This window comes from Lissotriton helveticus, chromosome 7, assembly GCF_964261635.1.
Source record: "Lissotriton helveticus chromosome 7, aLisHel1.1, whole genome shotgun sequence".
Lineage (NCBI taxonomy): Eukaryota > Metazoa > Chordata > Amphibia > Caudata > Salamandridae > Lissotriton > Lissotriton helveticus.
The window spans coordinates 806,057,059-806,077,262 of record NC_136068.1 but is presented as its reverse complement, the minus strand read 5'-3'; the positions used below and the strand labels follow the sequence as shown (position 1 = coordinate 806,077,262).

At 42.0% G+C, this 20,204-nt stretch overlaps 1 protein-coding gene across 16 annotated transcripts in view; it reads right to left on the bottom strand.

Moving 5' to 3' along the window:
• MACROH2A1 (macroH2A.1 histone) overlaps nucleotides 1-20,204 on the bottom strand; it is a 232,281-nt gene that overhangs the window by 142,315 nt on the left and 69,762 nt on the right. For 9 of the 16 annotated variants that reach the window (XM_078653238.1, XM_078653255.1, XM_078653245.1 and 6 more), the window contains 3 exons: nucleotides 14,239-14,345; nucleotides 12,247-12,441; nucleotides 2,940-3,047 (listed from right to left, as the gene is read on the bottom strand). In XM_078653238.1, coding sequence (XP_078509364.1) covers nucleotides 2,940-3,047; nucleotides 12,247-12,441; nucleotides 14,239-14,345 — 410 coding nt within the window. The remainder of the gene's footprint in view (nucleotides 1-2,939; nucleotides 3,048-12,246; nucleotides 12,442-14,238; nucleotides 14,346-20,204) is intronic. The other 7 variants (XM_078653250.1, XM_078653252.1, XM_078653242.1 and 4 more) reach the window with 1 other exon arrangement.

Here is a 20,204-nt window from a genome sequence, read left to right as displayed (position 1 = left end):
ATAAATTATAAAAAAGAAAAAAAGAAAATTGGCACAGAAAGGAACTAGCTATTGTGTAGATGTGCTCCTAGTGAAAGAGCAAAACGCAGTCATTCAACGTGAAGTTATCCAGCGTGTGAAGTGCGCTCTATGCTGTAGTGGGTGAAATGTAAATAACACACCAACAGATCAATGGATGAAGAAAATTGGCTGAAAGCCCCTTTATATAAGTATATTGGATGGACATGTATATTTTTAAAATCAAAGGGTCTTGGCTATAAAATGGGCATTGAGCTCAGTTTGTTTCCTCACTAGAAGCCAGTGATGCCATTCGTAGCGCTGCAGCTGATTCTCTGTTTTTTTTATAAACAAAAATCAATCGCGCTCAGGGTGCTGAGCTCTTGGCACACGCTGAACCTTATATGCAGGCAGGTCAACATACAAAGCACTGATGAAGTCAATTTTAGAATTTCACCAAAACTCTAATAGTAATCAGTGCAACTTGCATCTCTTACTAACTAGTGGATTTACCCAATCCTGCATGGGTACTTCAGGTAGACTTAGGGGTCTCTCAGAAACTGGCCGGGAAAAGATTGAGGACCTCCCTGCCAGTGGCGGCAGCCAGCTATGGAGAGTGGTGAGGCAGGCAAATGGGTGGGAGCATGCACGCGCAATGAAATTAACTAAATTGCCAACATGCATTACATTATCATTTTAAAGTTAAAATATTTATCTGTAAAACAGTAATGTAATGCATGTTGGTGATGCAGTGTACATTAGCACAGTCATTCAATACATTTAAAAAGTAAATAAAATAGTCACTTACCTTGCTGCGCATTCTCACTCGAGTCCCGGTGTTCTTCAGTCCTCAAGCGCAGGCCCCAGCCAACTCCACTAACCAATCCAGATGCAGCTCTCATGCTGTAAACCAGCATGAGAGAAGCTCCAGGACTTGATGGAGCGGCTCTCTCAGCGCTCTCAAGGACACTGTAGCCCTGTGCTTGCTCTTGTTAGAGAGATTTAAAGTACTCATGTGTGGGTAGCCCTCGCAAGATAGCCAGCCAAAGTGACATGCGTACTTTAAACTGGAGTGTCCAGCCCACCACTCCTCCCCTTCAGAAGAAATGCCACAGCCTCGTCCGGACACTCGGCTCAGGACGCGGGTTAGTGAAAAATCCAATGGTAATAAAGGCACTTTATTACCATTTACCTTTTCATGTCTGGGGCATTTTCTGGTGGCATTTTAATTAGTGGGGAGCTGCTCCTCCGCCCTAATCGAGGAGTGGCTCCTGCTCCCTAACATAAAATATATGTGGGTGAAGGGGCAAGGCAACTGAATTTTAAGAGCTTATGGTTGTAAGAAGAAAGGCAGAGGCATTCTCCTCTGTCTCTGAAAAAACATGTATCTTCCTCACTCTGGAAGATGGAATAGACATCTGAAACCTGGGACGTCCTGTGGTGTGTGGTCACTCCCCAAAGGAGCACAGTGCATATTTCAGCTGACCGATGTCATGGGCCAACAACACGCCTACAAAATGCAAGTTCTTTGGCTTTAAAGCCATACAGTGAAGTAACTTGCTAGTAAAATATGGGCAGAGAAAACAATGTCAGCATTGTATCGATTACAGAGCACTTTGGAAGTAAAACTAGATCTGAATCTCGGGACTGTCACTATTGGCTCGTACTTCCAATATAGCACATGAATAGAACAAGCTGACGAAAGAAGTGACACAATCTACCACTTCAGGCTATAAGTCTTATTCACGCGATCATATAGCTTCCAATGGCATTTCACTGGGAGTTGCAAAGTTGTTTTTTGTTGTTGGTTTACTGCTGGCAGTAAGTCTCTTGCTTAACCACATTTTGACCCTCGTCTGGTTTGAGCACTCCTAATAGTCACAGCATTGAGACCTCAGCCAGCAGATCTAAAACTGACTTCCCATGGCATGCGACCAATTACAAGGTTTAAAAAAGTGTATACTACTTAAATGATAAGCTCGCATTCAGCTTCATGAAAACGAATTTATGTTCTCTATATTCAGTAGTAAACATAGCAGACGTAGTGGGGATTAACTAGTGAGCGAGCTGTGCAAACTGGAAGAACACCGTTGAGCCGTAACTTGTGTGGTTTGTGTGTGTGTTCGCAAATATTTGCTACGCTTTTTCCACATTTCCCTCACTTCTAAACCTACACTTCAGGGCAGGGCAGGGCAGATAATAGCACCTCATATTAATGGTTTGGAAAGGAAGGGCTCTAGGATGACGTCGTATGCAATAGAGTTTTACATGGGAAGAATAAAGTTAAAAAAGATATTAGTGAGAGTTCAGAAATACATATCTTAAACCAACAAATGATTCTAAAATGTAGAGAATCAACACACGAATACCGAAGAAAGGAGTACCCCAAGGAAGTCACAACAAATCATAAATCTTCCCCCTCAGGGCATGGCACCACAGCAAATTCAATTTGCAGGGTTCTACTTTTCCGCAAAACGCAGACCTGCGCCTACGCATATGGAGATTTACAACTGTTTTGTGAATGGAACCCTCTCCTGGCTTTGTCCTTAATTATTTTTTCAATGAACCATATGAAGGTCGTAAAAGATGTTTCACAACTGAACTCCTTCTCGCTCTTCGAGTCCAACAGTAATAAAACAAAAGCAGCTCACAAAACACAGGTTCAATTCTGGCAGCGATGCATACTGAAAATTGTGAATTTTTAAGTCCGAGTATTCGGATTTTAAGTTTATTTTCTTCCATCGAGTTCTGGTGTGTACATTAGCAATATCTTCAGTGGTTTCCTAAAAAACAGATGTGCTACCCTTGTTGGATTACAGCTCTAATGATATACCTTCATTCCGTCTGTAACCTCAGAGCCATCAAGCAGCTCGGCTTCATCCTCTGTCTTACATCACACCTTAATGTGATTTAAAGATGTCAAAAAAATTGAACAGACGTACCTTCTGCCCAAGGAAGAGGTTTTTAGTGGACAGGACTGAGAATCCGTCCACACTACCATCTGTACTACTATCTGCATTGGCTGTCTTGCTGTTTTCTCCTTGCTTCTTCTTGCAAAAAACATATAAAGCAATATTATGATAATGCGACAAAAACAGTAAATACAAAGACAAAATGCAGGATTAAAACATATTATAAATGGTGGAAATCATAAACGTGTTTGAAACAAAACAAAATCTGGTACAAGACACCACAATATCCAGCTGTTTTGGGAATGCTTACCTTCTTTAAAGAGGACATGAAAGGAAAATGCTACTTACCTGTATGCATCTGTTCTTGGCATGTAGGGCTGCAGAACCACACACTGTTGCATTAGATCACCATCTGGTGGTGGGCCCGGATGATTACACTTTGTTGTTGTCTTGGAAGAGTCTTTGTCTTCTAGGTGACTCCTCCCTTAGACCGTAGTGTGCATGGGCATCGACTCCATCCTCAGATTGTTTTCGCCATTGGGCAAATGATGGAGTTGTATCAGTACAGATAAGGATGACCATGTATTGTGTATCTAAATAAGATACTACTGGAACAGATCTAGGTAGCCGGGGAGGCGGGTGGGCGTGTGTGGTTCTGCAGACCTACATGCCAAGAACAGATAAATACTGGGGAGTAGCATTTTCCGTTCAAGGCATATGGGCAGCAGACCACACACTGTTGCATAGATTGCACAGCAGTTTCTCAATTAGCGGCGGTCACCCACATCTGTTGCAGTAGTTTGAAATAATGTTTTAAGTACAGCCTGGCCCATACTTACTTGTTGTTTTACCTGCACATCTACACAGTAGTGTTTTGTAAATGTGTGCGCAGTAGACCATGTAGCTGCTTTTTAGATATCATCTAATGGTATATTTCCTAAGAATGCCATAGATGCTCCTAACTTACAGGTAGAATGAGCTCTAGGGGGAAAGGATAGAGTGCGTTTTGCTTTTTGGTAACAAATTTGAATACACTTAACAATCCAACTAGCAATGCCTGATTTAGAAATAGGATTGCCTTTATGTGGAGGTTAAAAGGACACAAACAGTTGTTTAGTTTTACGAAAACGTTTTGTTCTATCAATGTAGTATAGAATTGCTCTTTTTACATCTAATGTGTGTAGAGCTCTTTCTGCAACTGTTTGCGGTTGTGGAAAAAATACTGGCAACTCAATTGTTTGGTTAAGATGGAATGGTGAAATGACCTTTGGCAGAAACTTAGGATTTGTTTTGAGAACCACTTTATTATGATGAAGTTGTATAAATTGTTCTTGAATTGTTAATGCCTGGATCTCACCTACTCTTCTGAGTGAGGTGACTGCTACTAAAAAGCAACTTTCCATGTGAGAAACTGTAACTCACACTTATGCAATGGTTCAAAGGGTGGACCCAGAAGTCTTGTGAGAACAATATTTAAATTCCATACCGGAGAAGGTGGTATTCTGGGAGGAATTATTCGTTTAAGCCCTTCCATAAACGCTTTTATTGCGGATACTCTAAACAATGACAAATGTCTGTTTTGGAGATATGCCGCTATAGCAGCAAGATGTAATCTGATTGAGGAGTACGCTAAATTAGACCTTTGTAGATGTATGAGATAGCATATGATGTTCTGTATAGAAACATCTAATGGGTTAACGTTGTTATTTGTACAATAGACAACAAATCTTTTCCACTTTGCTGCATAGCATGCTCTAGTGGTAGGACGTCTTGCTTCCTTAATGACATCCATGCAATCAGGAGGTAAGTTCAGATATCCAAACTCTAAGACCTCAGGAGCCATATCGCTAGATTGAGCTGCATTGGGTCTGGATGCATAATCTCTCCATGGTTCTGTGTTAGTAGATGTGGGGAGAATTTTAGTTTGTGATGTGGTACTACAGAGAGCTGTAGTAGTGTTGTGTACCGTGGTTGTCTGGCCCACGTTGGTGCTATGAGAATTAACGTGAGAGAATGTTGCCGTAGTTTGCGTACCACTAATGGAATTAGTGGGAGAGGTGGAAAAGCGTACGCAAATTTGTTTGACCATCCATACCGCATAGCCTTTGGATAATGGGTGTGGGTATCTGGCGGCGAAGCTTGGGCATTTGTAGTTGTGGTGTGTGGCAAACAGATCTATCTCTGGTTGTCCCCACTGTTGAAAAAATGGCTGCAGAACTTGAGGATGAAGCTCCCATTCGTGTATCTGTTGTCTCTGACGACTTAACAGATCTGCTAATTGATTGTGAACTCCTGGTAGATGTTCCGCTAACAGAAAAATGTTTTGAGGGATGGCCCATCTCCAAATGCTCTGCGCCAACCGGAAGAGCTGTAGGGAGTGTGTTCCTCCTTGCTTTTGAATGTAATATATTGCTGTCATATTGTCTGTCCGGACTAGTATAGCTTTGTTTGATATGTAATGTTGGAACGATTTTAGAGCTTGAAAGATTGCTAGTAACTCCAGATAATTTATGTGGAGTACTTTTTGTTTCATTGTCCATGTACCTTGCACTGTGTGACTTTGTAAATGCGCTCCCCATCCGGTGGGAGATGCGTCTGTGGTCAGTATGATTTGTGGAACAGGTTCTATAAACAGCCAGCCTTTGGAAAGGTTTTTTGTGTTCCACCATTGCAGAGAGCGATGTGTCCGGTCGTTTACCACCACCAGTTCTGTTATTTCTTTTTGAGCCCGATTCCACTGACCTGCTAAGCATTCTTGTATGGGGCGCATTTGTAGTCTTGCGTATGGTACTATGAAAATGCAAGATGCCATCATTCCTATTAGCTGCATGAACACTCGAGCTTGTAGTGAGTGTTGTGGCTGGAATCTTTTGATGAGATTTGGTATAGCTTGTATTCTTACTAAATTGGGGTATGCTATTGCCTTGGAAGTATCTATTGTGGCACCTAGATACTGCTGAGATAGGGATGGTTGTAGATGTGACTTCTTTTGATTCACTGTAAACCCCAACTTGTGCAGCAGGCAAATTGTCTGATGCGTGTGCTGTACACATTGGTTGTATGACTTGGATTTTATTAGCCAGTCGTCGAGAAATGGGAATACATGAATGTTGTCCCTTCTTAAGTGTGCTGCTACTACTGCTAGACACTTTGTGAACACTTGAGGTGCTGTTGTTACTCCGAAGGGGAGCACCTTCAATTGGTAGTGCTGACCTTCTAGTACAAACCCAAGGTACTTTCTGTGAGACTGATGAATAGGAATGTGGAAGTAGGCGTCCTTGAGGTCTAATGTGGCAAGGAAGTCGCCTTTCTCTAGTAACGGTAGAACCTGTTGTAATGTGACCATATGAAAATGGTCTGAATGTATGTACATGTTTAGGGGTCGTAGATCTAGAATTGGTCTGAAAGACCCCTCCTTTTTGGGTATGAGAAAATAAAGGGAGTAAACCCCTGTGTTCTGATGTTCTTTTGGTACTATTTCTATTGCATTATTTTGCAGTAGTGATTCCATCTCTTGTCTTAATAGTAAGATGTGTTCCTGTGACCTGGGAAATTGTCTTGGTGGTATTGTTGGAGGGTTGGAAGTGAGCTCCAGGCAATAATCTGACTGAATTATTTGTCTCACCCACGTGTCTGTAGTGATTGAGTTCCAGACAGGTAGGAACTGTTGGAATCTTCCCCCGACCGGAGTGGTATGGTCTGGGGGGGATGGAAGGGAAGTTACTGTTTAGGAGTAGAGGCGTTGCGATTGCTGTTGCCTCTGTCTCTGCCCTTATTATTGTTCCCACTATACCCTCCTCTATAGTATCCCTTACTGGACGAGGTCTGGTTGGGCTGTTTGTAAGTAGAGGAGGTGTTGTCAGTTTGGAAACCTTTAGAGGCGCCCCTATATGAGGAGCGACGAAAGGAAGGTCTATGGGCTTGAGTTTGTAAAGCTCCCATTGATTTTGCCGTATCGGTATCTTTTTTCATCTTTTCAAGTGCACTGTCTACATTTTGACCGAAAAGATGTTGTTGTTCAAATGGCTGTTTTAATATACTGGCTTGTACTTCTGGTTTGAAACCAGAAATTCGTAGCCATGCATGTCTGTGCAACAGCACCCCTGTATTTACTGCTCTAGATGCTGTGTCTGCGGTGTCTAACGCGCATCTTATGGAGGTATTAGTTATAACCTTGCCCTCTTGTATCAACTCAGCAGCCCTAGCCTTATATTGTTCTGGCAGGTGTTGCATGAGTGACTCTAACTCATCATAATGAGCTCTGTCATATCTTGCTAACAGAGCTTGAGTGTTAGCAATCCTCCATATATTAGCAGTTTGTGAGAGTGTGCATTTTCCTGACACATCTAAAAGCTTGGATTCTTTGTCAGGGGGTGGAGCATCCCCTGTTTGCGAGTTGGTTCTTTTTCTCGCATTTGACACCACCAGTGAGTCTAGTGGCAATTGTCCCTCAATGTAGGTTGGATCAGAGGGAGCCACTTTGTATTTCTTTTGCCATCTGGGGTTAAGTACCCTGGCCCTGACTGGGTCTTTAAAAATTTCTGGTGCGTGTCTTACCACTCCATTAAGTATTGGAAGTGTGATTGTGGTTTTATGTGACGTTAACAGTGTATCCATAAGAAAATCTTCTTCTATTGGATCTGTATGCAAATCTACTCCATAGAAAGTAGCTGCTCTATGGATGAGTTGTTTGAACCCAATGGTGTCATCTGGTGGAGATGGCCTAGACGGGTATGCCTCATCTTGTGGTAGATCTGGTGCATCTGGTGCATTGTAATCTTCCCATGGGTCACCTGATGGCCCAGCTATATCATCTGGGTCATTAATCTAATCTATTTGATGATAACTCTCTTGTGAGTATGTATCCCCATAATCCTCATCCTGTGGTATAAGGCTATGTGTGCTAGCTGGTGAGTGTACAGGAGAAATATCTGCTGGTATTTCTACTTCTGGTGAAGGAAGTCTTATAGGGGAAGTTTGAACATGCTTCTTTGGAGAAACAGGTGATGGTTTAGGACATTCCATTTTCCTCTTTTCAGGCACTGTGTACACATGTCCAGTCTTTGGATGAATTTTTAGAGTCTTTTGCCTTACATCAGGTTGGAAAAGCTCATCTACTGGTAAATCTTTTTTCGGCGCCGATTTGTCTTGTTTGGAGCCGACAGTTTTATGCTTCACAGTGTCTATTATCTTTGGAACGGGTCTTGGTTTCGGTTCCAAAGACTTTTCTTGCTTTTTCTTTTGATCTGTGCTTTTTGGATCCGAAGCTTTTGTTGCCGAGTGCTTAAACTCGTCTGCCTTTGGTGCCGAAGTGTCTTTCGGTATGGAAACTGCTTTCGGGTCCACTTTTTAGTTACCGGAGCCGTCTTTGTTTCGGTAACGTTGGGAACTTCCTTCGGTGCCGAACTTGGTTTTGGAACCTCTTTTGGTGCCGAACTTGGTTTTGGTTCGGTAACTCTCGGTATCGATGGGTGTTTCGGTGCCGGTGCTGACTTCGGCTTAAGCACTTTATGCTTTTCGGGACCGACAGACTGACTGGAGCCCGAGTCGACTGGAGGCTTTTTAATACTCTTCGCTGCCGAGCCTGAAGGCTGGGCATCGGAAGGTTTCGATCGGTGTGCACCCGGGGTGGAACCGAAGCCTGTCCCGTTATTGGGGGGTGAACAGGGTGGACGTTCTTACTTATGACCTGTTGACCAGCTGGAAGAAGATAGTCATCTTCGGATCGATCCTCGGCTCCGGAAGCTGAGTCCTCTGCTTCGGAAGCAATGTTTTCTTTCTCGAATGGCGCCTCATCTATGATGAGGTCTGGTGTCGACGATGATGACTACTTCATGGCTCTTCCAGCTCGACGGTCCCTGATTGTTTTCTTGGACCAGAACGGCGCGCAGGCCTCACAGTCTCGACTCTTGTGCTCTGGGGAGAGGCACAAGTTGCAAACCTCATGCAGATCGGTGTGGGGAAACTTGTGTTTACACTGAGGACACTTCTTGAACAATGTCGTTTCCATGAGCCAAAGGCCCAATGGCGCAGTTGGGCCCAATGGCCCGACGAGCGCTGGAATGGAGAAGTGGATCCTGTTTTCGACGTGGGCAACCGGAATCAGTGTCGATGACAATATATATGCTGTAGATCGATTTATGGATTCGAAAAGAGATCGGTAACGGGACCGAACGATGAACACATCCGAGCCCGATGGCTGAAAAAACAATCTGAGGATGGAGTGGATGCCCATGCGCACTACGGTCTAAGGGAGGAGTCACCTAGAAGACAAAGACTCTTCCAAGACAACAACAAAGTGTAATCATCCGGGCCCACCACCAGATGGTGATCTAATGCAACAGTGTGTGGTCTGCAGCCCATATGCCTCGAACAAGTGTTTTTGTTCATACTTAATGCACTTCAGCATGATCTCGTTTCCACCTTACATGATGTGTGAGTGTTTTAAAGATTGCCATAATACTGCAGTCTTGCGACAACGGCTTGGTTTAGGTGTAAAAGCCTGCATACAGAACTGGGCCTACTCTGTACAGAAAATAAGGTTGAAATCATGGACTATGAAAATTTTCAAATCATGGGGTGAGAAAGACTTGGAACGTAAAAGTGACAACCTGCAGGGGCTAAACCAGGCCCCTGTAGACACTGTGGTGCAGGTGAGCCCACAACCCTGCAAGAGCCCAAAACCCGTAGGATGGGCCCTATTCTGCCTAAGTCCAATGATTTATCTGCGCAATATAGAAGGCTCAGTGGTCCCTCATCACATTTTGCAGGGCCCCCCCATTATTCATGTTACGTCACTGATGACCTGTAGAGGAGGGTTCATATGGGGACAGAAAGAAGGTGAAGCAGTCAATGGTTTGAGAAGAAAGGGACATCGTCATGCTAGAATTGAAAATAAGATCTGATAGTTTAGGAAAGTTTTACTACAAATATTATACGGCTAAAATAAACAAGCAAAGCAATAAGACGGACCTACTGTGAAAACAGTGTTGCCCTCATGAATCATCAAGGAGGTGTCAAAGCCGCCGGCTATGATTACTACGGAAAGCCGTATGCTCACCAGATGCTGAGCCGGTTACTGATCTCTTGAAGGAGGAGCCATGCCTGCTATTTGCGATGTCAGAGAGAAAAGTTGCGAAAGCCCAAACAACTAACTACTTTCGTATCTTATACACTAAAGCTTTTAGCTTTACTCTGGACTCTTCTCTTTACATGGATACCAGCATACACAAAATCACAAACACATATAATTTCTACGTCAATCTCTTTAAAATAATTGAACCTCTTCCTTTCATTTTCCATCTCAGAATGGCTGCGCACCCATTAGTTACCTCCTGCTTGGACTCTACCAATGCCATTCTTATCAGAATGCCACAATTGCTGCTTAACCTATGTAAGACCATCTTAGGCTCCACAGTCAGAGAGATGTCTTCAACAAGAAAGCTAAACATACTACTGTAATGCCTTCCGGCTTTCATTACCTGTCTAAGGGTTCCTTTAGGATGGCGGGCGGACACCCTAACGGAATTCGGGACCGCCCGCCATAAGGTGGTGGTCCCGTTGGGGGTATTAGGATGTGCCCGCCACAGTGGCGGGCACATCCTACATGTTTTGCATTGTGGCGGGCGGTGCTCTCTGCACTGCCCGCCACAATGCAAAACATAAGTTGACGCAATTACATATGCAAAGCGGCAGGCACCGCGCGGTGCCTGCCGCTTTGCGTAAATGTGGGGGGGTACCATAGGTACCCCCCATGTGTCCCTCCCCCGACAGTGGCGGCAACCTGGGGGCCCTGCAGGGGGCCCCCGCAGCAATCTCCGCCTGCTTTTCCGTGGCGGCATAAAGCGGCGGACGGTCTTTTCATTTTCCCCTCCGCCAGATTAGGATGGCTGAGGGGAAAACGAGAGTGGTTGTCGGGCGGGTTGCCTCCGCCAGGGTGGCGGTGGCCACCGCCACCCTGGCGGAGGCAATCCGCCCGACTTCCTAATGGACCCCTAAGACTCAAGAATCGGACTCCACGCCTAAAAAACACATGCATCTCAATCAACCTTCATACCTGGTCAATCTACTCCTCATCTTGAGGCGACAAAGAGGACTAAGGGAGGCTCTCTCTACACAGAAGTACAACAATGCAAGGCCAATACAACTTTCCTGGAAGACTCTTCGATTAATCACGGCATTTGCAAACTCTACTTCAGGTACTCATGGTGCAGATAATCAAAAAACATCTCAAATAGCTAGCTGGTGAAAGCTTTCTTAACGGTATTAAGATCAGTCTGAGATTAAAGGACAAAGAGAGCCACAACTGTGGTCCCTTTCCTGAAAAGGCTGCCACCTCTGCTTTTCCAGCAGATCCAAGGACAACACCATCTGTTAATAGCTCAGAAGTTCTGGCTATATCTGAAATAAAAATGTCTGTTTATTTTTGCCTATCTACTGATCTTCACTTAATCAAGCTAACTGTTGCACTAATTTATGTTTCTTATATTCACATGGGACATGCTAGTAGTTTTGGGTGAAGAAGTACTCTATAAAATCTTAAGTAAATAATACACAAATAACCCAGTGAATCTACCAGAGATTCAATGGGCAATACATAGACTGCTCAGGATAAAGACTCCTCATATTGGATGGTCTCTCAAAGCATTCTATGCTGAACATGCAGCACTCTCAACAACTAGATTTCTTAAACCATTTAATAATGAATTTGAAAGCGATGAACTGCCAGAAATTGCAGATTTTATATAAGGTTTCCACTAGATGCATTACAATTTAGTAATGGTATTCTCCTGTTGATTTATCTTATGGTGTGGCAGAGCGGGTAAAAAGGTGTTTGTGACTTAGGCAAAGTGGCATTTTGCAATCCCATTCCATGGCACTTAAGCCAAATTTGCTTTTTTGTTGTTGTTAAACAAAAGCACCTTGCTGGTAAAATCATACACAGCAGACTAACACGGTATTGGTGTTTGACCAGAAATGGCTCAGGTTTAACAAAATAGGCTTGACATGGGCATCCAATTTTCACTGACCTGCCGGTATGCTACAAGCACATAACTATAGTACAAAGTTAGACTTAAAGTGCTTTTCTTACTGTTAATTACTAGTTTGGTGCAAAAAGTACACCCCCATATCAACTTAAAACAAGTTAGATAAGAAAATTGTGAAAAATTATCACCTAAAAAAGCAACTAAACATTCTTTGGAAGACAGAGTAAGACAAAGGTAACCAGCTAATTTCCATCTAATTCTAGGTATTTAGATAACTGACACTGAAAGCGTATCCTTGTGTATTCTGGGGCAGTCTTGTATTCATGGCAAAATGAAATTAAGAAACCTACCTTTGACTTCCTTGCCCCTTTTTTGACTCCCGATTTCTTTGCTGGTTTCTTAGAGACCAGGACTTTGGCTTTTTTCGCAGCAGGTGGGGTGATGACTGCTTCCAGTTTACCCTTTGAGCCTCTCTTCTTTGCCAACAGCTCTGGATGAATATTTGGCAATACACCACCATTGGCTATGGTTACGCCTCTCAATAACTACGTAAACAAAGATCATGATTCGCGGTTAGAGATGATGTATGCTGCAATTTTTTTTTTTGACAAGTTTCAACATCATCTCGACTTTTGACCAGCCCAAGGCCGCGTTTGCTCCATGCAAAATATCAGTTTGTTGTAAATAATACAACACCCTAATTGGAAGCTTACTGTAAAACAAACTTCGTGGTATAATGACTGAAATAAAGAACTGGCACAAAGTTTAGCACAAAGTGAAGCATACAAGGCAGATTCCCCAGACAGAATACACAGCCCACTTAATTTTCTATTGACATTTTTCAATATGTAATCAGGGTACACGATGAAACTACGGTTATGCAAAAAGTCACTGAGATTCATTTTTTAGACTAAATAAAGAGAAGCATAAGTCTAGCATCATGGGTTACTCTGATGGTAGTGTGAATATTTAAAAAACTGACTCCCAAAGATGTTCTATAACCCTGTATGCGTTTCACCCTATTTGTTGCGCATTACTGTGGTGTAGATGGCGTATCTTCAAAGCAATAAAGTTTCAAGGCTAGAAAATAAAGGCCAATGCTGATGTGCATAATTTAAATAATCAATGCACTAACCAGAGCTCGAAAAGAGAATTCAAGGACGGGAATTGCTACTTAATAGCTTTTTATTTCAATTTTTTTAGAAGAACAGACTTGTATTTTTTCAAACAATCACAAAGAACAAATTCAAAAAAGGACACATACAAATGGAAGGACTAAGTACTGATCATCAATCATTCGCTATTACAGACATATCTCAGGCATTCAACAAACTTTCACACCATTCAGGGAAAGGACTATAGGGACATATATAACAATTTTTAAAAAAATGTATATTTACAGTTTCTACTTCACAAAAGAACATGGAGCCACGTTCTGCGAACACAGTTTTGTGATAATAATGAAAAAGAACTTTTTTTCAGGTGTACATTCGTCTCAGATAAATTTGAACTTCAAACGGATGGCTATTCGTAATGGACAAGCGGCGTGGAAAAATTTATTAAATAACCAAGCCGCTTTCGCCGCGAAAGCGGCTTGGTTATTTAATTAATTTTTCCACGCCGCTTGTACATTACGAATAGCCATCCGTTTGAAGTTCAAATTTATCTGAGACGAATGTACACCTGAAAAAAAGTTCTTTTTCATTATTATCACAAAACTGTGTTCGCAGAACGTGGCTCCATGTTCTTTTGTGAAGTAGAAACTGTAAATATACATTTTTTTTTTTTTTTTTATATATGTCCCTATAGTCCTTTCCCTGAATGGTGTGAAAGTTTGTTGAATGCCTGAGATATGTCTGTAATAGCGAATGATTGATGATCAGTACTTAGTCCTTCCATTTGTACGTGTCCTTTTTTGAATTTGTTCTTTGTGATTGTTTGAAAAAATACAAGTCTGTTCTTCTAAAAAATTGAAATAAAAAGCTATTAAGTAGCAATTCCCGTCCTTGAATTCTCTTTTCGAGCTCTGGTTAGTGCATTGGTTATTTAAATTATTCACATCAGCATTGGCACCCTATTGATGTTTGTTGATAGTCCGGCTCAGCCTTGCTGATTGGAGCCCACCCGTAGTTGTTTTCTCGCAGAAAATAAAGGCCAGCATCTGTAACATGGCGATTAAAATGGCAAATATGAATTTCCACAAAGTGTTAAAAGGACATTGTCCTCGCGCTTTCTATACACCACAAAGCCACCTGAGACTCCCCCAAGATACTACTCACAGAACCAAGGGAGAGGTTGCACTCTCATAACCAAGGGAGAGGTATACACTGCTAGTTGCTCACCTGGTTTAGCTCTTCGTCATTGGCTATGGCTAGCAGGATGTGTCTTGGAGTCACTCGACCCTTCTTGTTGTCTCTTGCTGCGTTTCCGGCCAATTCCAAAACTTCAGCTAGCATGGAAAGGTTCAGAACGTAATTCAGCAGTGACATTTACGACTACATTTCTGCCAGTAACAATTTAACCATGCTCACAATCATAAAAACAGACCTTATGTGTATGATTTTTCTGAAAGTTTACAAAAGTGAAAATGGTACAAGATTGATATGATCAACGGGGCGGACTCTGCCCTAAAAGTAAATATTTGCAAGTGTAATACTCCTTACGAGTTACAAAGAACTCGTTTAATTTGAAATATGTTGCATTTGTTTGTGATGCAGTAGTAAAAAAATATGTGGGAATACAAATGCCAAATAACAATAACTGCAATTCAATAAATCAACATAAATACTTCTTTTTCAAAAGGTACATTTTTATAAGTATCCTGACACACAAATAGCTCATCAGATGCATCTTCATTTTCAGCTTCTCTGAAAATGTGCTCCTAACGTAATATTGGTTTCAATTTAAACATTTTTCAGTTAGTCCTTCCTTTGCCACTTCCTGACAAAATAGCTGTATCCTCCCACAAGCCTTATTTTTAACCAAATGAAGTATTTTTCCAACCATACGTCTCTTCTTTTTCCCCCACATACCCCTCTATTCTCTTAGAAATGTTTCTCCTATCTCTCCTATTGATCTGTGTCTCTTCGAGCTTACTGTTCTTGTAGCAGATCTGGGAATGAGGTCAGAAGTATTACTTTGTCCCTCTTCCTTGCTTTGAACCATCCACCGGTTGATTCAAAACTCTCAAGGAATATTTCAGTATAGGCCACACCTGACACGAATGCAAATACCATGAAATGTATCAGGGGCCAATTTTGTGTTAAGCGTGTCAACGAAGAAGTTTTCTCTAGCGTGTTAAAGAAGAATTTTTCTCTAGCATGTTAAAGAAGAAATTTTCTCTAGCATGTTAAAGATTAATCTTTCTCTAGAATGTCACTCTCTAGGATCTCATCCCATGAGTATGTGTTCACTCTTAAAGGATAAACTCATCACTCAAATTGCTATAGGGTCATTAGTCATTTCAGAAAGGCATACATGCTTCAATGTAACCCATGAGTACGGCCATGTTCAGGTATATGTGCAATTTAAACTGCATTGTTCCTATGAGATAACAATTCTCAGGATGTACCAAAACAACCATAATGTAGATTAAATATCACACCTTGCCACAATGTCACATCCTCTTACCAGTTGCAACACCTTGCCTAGACTGAAGTATGTCACAAAACATTCTTTTTGTTCAATATAATCATTTACTGATGTCCCCATCCACCCTGCTAACCTTTCCAGCATAATTGGATTATGAGCCTTCCCCAAAATGCCTTTCAATACTTGTCCTCCATTGGATAACCCCTCATTGGTACACTGTACATTTGTAGCAGCCACTGGTTTCAACTGCACGTTGGCAACTCATGCTTGAACTTGCAAGGGCATCCGCAGGCGCCACAAGTATGAGCTCATGTATGACATCCACTGGAATCAAAGATCCATGTTTATCACCCTCCAAACTACTATCTGATAATCATTCATTCTTGAGATGAATTTGTGACACACTGAAGAAAGGTATCCCTCTAAAACTCACTCTGTCCTTATGTCTGTGTTTTGGAAGAGAAATATGTTGCAGTCAGGGAATATCTCAAAAGAAAAATAGAAAATACAATATTCACCATCACCATCATTTATTTCTAACACGCACATAGCCTAAAGCACGCAGTTGAGCAGGAAAAAGGACGAAGCCCAGGTTCAATTTCTTCTTAAAATGAGGAGATTCTGGAAGTTGAGCATTTCATGAACTCCTATCTAACTCTTTTACTTCCCCTTTGCAACCTTATTGCACCTTGTCCCTCTGAGGAGCATCAGAAACCATCCACATATTTCAATGGTATGTCGCTTCCTTGGTGGAAATCAATAGATGTGCTTCTTATAGTTGTATAATTGCCATAAAAGCAGTTTTCTGCTTGATTTCTTTTTGTTTAGATTCCGCCTGTTGTGGTCTATTTGGGTCATTCTCTCCATTCCCTGTTTCTTACAGGCCTTGACTCTTTGTTACTGGTACCAGACCTGGTAGACATCTTGAATGTGCACAACAGAATGTGTACACTCTGAGCACAACCAATGATGCTGACCTACCATTTACCGTGACCTGGCACGTCAGCAACTCAAAGCAATTATGAGCATCCTTCACCGTGCCTTTGGCGCCAAGCGACAAGGGATGTCTCACCTTTACTCAGGCATCATTAGAAAGTATTCACTACAAAGCATACAATATCAATCAGTCGCCGCTTGCCACTGATATCTGCTGTAACACCACCCCCCTGTCAGTCTAGAACTCTTGCAATGACAATACAGTCTTCCACCCATCAGTCTGAGTTCTGCAAATTGAGTATGTTGGACTGGTTAATAGTACAATTTGTAAAATACAGTGCTGAGATGTGAAATCCAAGGGATCAAGACCTATAAAAACAACATTTTTTACACAATATTGTTATTAACGAAGTGCAATTCGGCATATAGTCGGCATAGCCTTCTTCCTCATATGTAAAAAAAATTCAAATAAATGTATATCAATTTATTTATTTATTTATAACGTTTTATATATCACGAACAAGATATATTTGGAGTTTTAAGACTGGTTTTGTTATTTAGGATACCTTTGTGAACATTTAGAAATGCGTGATAACAAGTACCAATGTGGCCAATATGTAGGTGGCTCTTATGATCTGGTTGTTGGCCTTCTCTTCTTATAATGTCACCAGTTAGGTCAGATTGTCTTCATCTGGGCACCGCAGTGCTGCCGGGTCTTCATGGTGAAATAAAAGAGAAAGGGCTTAACCTATTAACCACAGAGAGAGCGTGTCTGCAATAAAACTGCTCTGCCCGACGCTTATAAATGACAGGTTATTCCAGGCCACATAAACTCGGTTCTTATACAGGAACTAAAGGTTTATTTTATACGTAGGGGAGGCTGTTGCGCTTCTCCTTATGTTTATGATCAGGTTTCAGCAGTTGTAGGAAAATCCTTAAGTAACATTTCTACACATCTGGATCACATGTCCCCGAGTGTAGTCAAGGTTTGCCACCAGCAGCCGGGAATCATTTCAGAAAGGCCTTGTTCATTTCTTGTTGCTGTTTCTGTCAATCTCAATGTTGTGAAAAAAATAAGTAGATACAACACAGATGCAGAAACATTCTAACCAAAACTGGCATTGTACAGCTCTTCTACTCAGAAAGGCAAGAATGGAGAATATCCGCAAGGTTAAAGCAATAGTCCTGTTTTATCTAGGAAAGGGATAAAGTGCCCTATTATCACAATAAGCACTGACTATGCCAATAGGTCTTATTTACAAATGAAAGACCTTCTTCAGTCATTGGTTGGTTTAAGCACCTATTACGTCATTAAACATGCACTCTGTCACTCATCTTTGCATTCACATGTTACCCCAAAGCTCAATTCTTGGATTCGCCCACTTATGCAACCTTAATGAAAGAAGCACACATACTCAAGAACAAGTCCAGCTAAATTCAAAGAATACAAGTAGACAAAAAACATGCTGCTGCCTAAACATGACTGACATATGCTTGCAATAATAATTCAAATGAAACATAGTACATGGTGCCCATCTCGGTCCCAGTAGGGTTACCACATTTAGAACCAACGTGTTGACAGTCTTGGATAGGTAAAACTATGATACACTATGAACAATACCAATAATGGTGGTCACCTAGTTCAGAGGCAGTGACTGTCTGGGATGTGACGCCCTGCAGATGAAATGAGCATCTTGCTTCATTAGCGGCCCATTAGCTCGGTCTGTGTATCTCTAGTATGCGTTAAAAAATAAAACAAAAGAAAGGGAAAGAAAAGAACGGGAAGCTTATGTGTGTTGGTATATCAATAAATATAAATATAAATTCTCTCTCTCTCTTCTGAGCAGAGACATTCAACCTCAAAGTTTCTTGGGAATTGCAAGGCAGCACAGAATTCTAAACTCAGAATCCTGCCTGTGTATCATGTTTCTTTTAGTATACAAAATGTAACCATTGACAGTGGAATGACATTTCGCACACCCCTAAGTATGATACATGTGGCACTGGCATAATTTCTTACACCGCTAGAATTAGTGAATGCAGAATAAATATGTGAATAAAGTTTATAAAGATGTCACTGCCAACCCGAGCAGTTCAGGAGCTCCATGACAGATCACCATCATAAAATCTTTACTTGGTTTTTAACAAAAGAAAAGGCATGAATGCAAATTAGTAGTGCAATAATACAAATCAGCAGACAGCCTTTTTTTAACAGCTACATAGGGTGGATTTAACGGCTGCTTCTTCATTCAGGGACAGCTCATTGTTCTGGAAGATAGTGAACCAGCCCTTACTTCCCACAGATGCCCAGCTTTGACTGGACTAACACCCCTGCCCCAAGCCTGGGTATGGCATTTTGAGTCAATACATAAAAAGGTATGGGTATCCCCCCCTTTCATCCTATCAGGCTGGAGGTACTTTGTTTTGACTGGGAGGAAGTTAAAGACACTATTCTGGTTCGGCCATCTGGGAAAGTTCCTGGCCCAGATGGAGTTCCCGGAGATCTTTGGAAAGCCCATGTGGATCTCTGGGCCCCTATCGTCACCCAACACCGGAATGCGGTAGCTGGCAGTCAAATGCCCCCGCCCTTGATAAAAATCGGTAATTGTACCGGTATACAAAAAAGGAAAAGAGATGAACCAGCCTGCTACAGGCCAATATCACTAATAGATGCTGAAGGTAAAATTCTTGGTCGCCTACTGTTGAAGCGGTTGATAAGAGTGGACAGAGGAGCATAACATTCTGACAGACATTCAATGTGGTTTTAGACCAGGACTGGGAACAATCAAACAGAACCTTAATCTCCATATATTAATTAAGGAGTATTCCACAGTTAAGAAGGGAATCACTTGGCCTTCATAGACCTCAGCACGGCCTTTGACACAGTCAACTGATCAAAACTTTGGGCCGTGCGGGAGTCCATGGGGGTGGATAGTGCAGCTGGAACTTTCCTGTACAATTTGTACGCAGGGCTTGAGGCCTTCGTAAGATTTGGCCCCAACGGGAAGTGCTCTCTGCACTTTAAGCTAGTCAGGGGTGTGCACCAGTGCTGCATTCTACCTCCAATGCTTTTCATTTTATATGTTGATCAGCTTGATACATACCTAGTGCAAAAGTGTAAGGATGTCCCCAAGGTGGATGACAACTACATACCAGCCTTGCTATTTGCGGACGATACTGTCCTTATAGCTCACATGGCCAGCGGCCTCCAGCATTTGCTAGACAGGCCTATTTTATTTATGGATAGCCTGGGCCTAAAAAACAATTTTTCATAATATTATACTAAGTCCTCTGTCCGTCCAAAACAAAATCTAAAACCTATATGATCAACGGTCATCAAATTGGCAGGCCTGATCAATTCTGTTATCTGGGCTTATTAGTCGACACTAAATTGAACTGGCAATTTTTGCTCATCGCCAAGGCACAGTCCCTTAATAGAGTATCACAAAGCATTAAGGAGTTCTCTAGGTGGCTCAGCTGGCCCATATTAGATCAACTACTGATCTCTACAATGCTAAATGTAGACCAACTGTGAACTTCGGCCGCAAGATTTGGGGCTACAAGGATTGTAACCTAATTCAGGTGGCAGGAAATAAATTCCTGAGAGAGGTCCTGAGGTTGCCCCAAAGTGACCCTATGGAGATTGTGCATGAGGAAATGGCGGTTGGCTATATTTCCTATTATATTCAAGTCCGCCCGCTGATACTATGGCTGTCACTTTGAATCAAGGAGGAATTGGAATTTAACAGAAGGATCTTAAAAGTCTGCCTTGACTTGGACC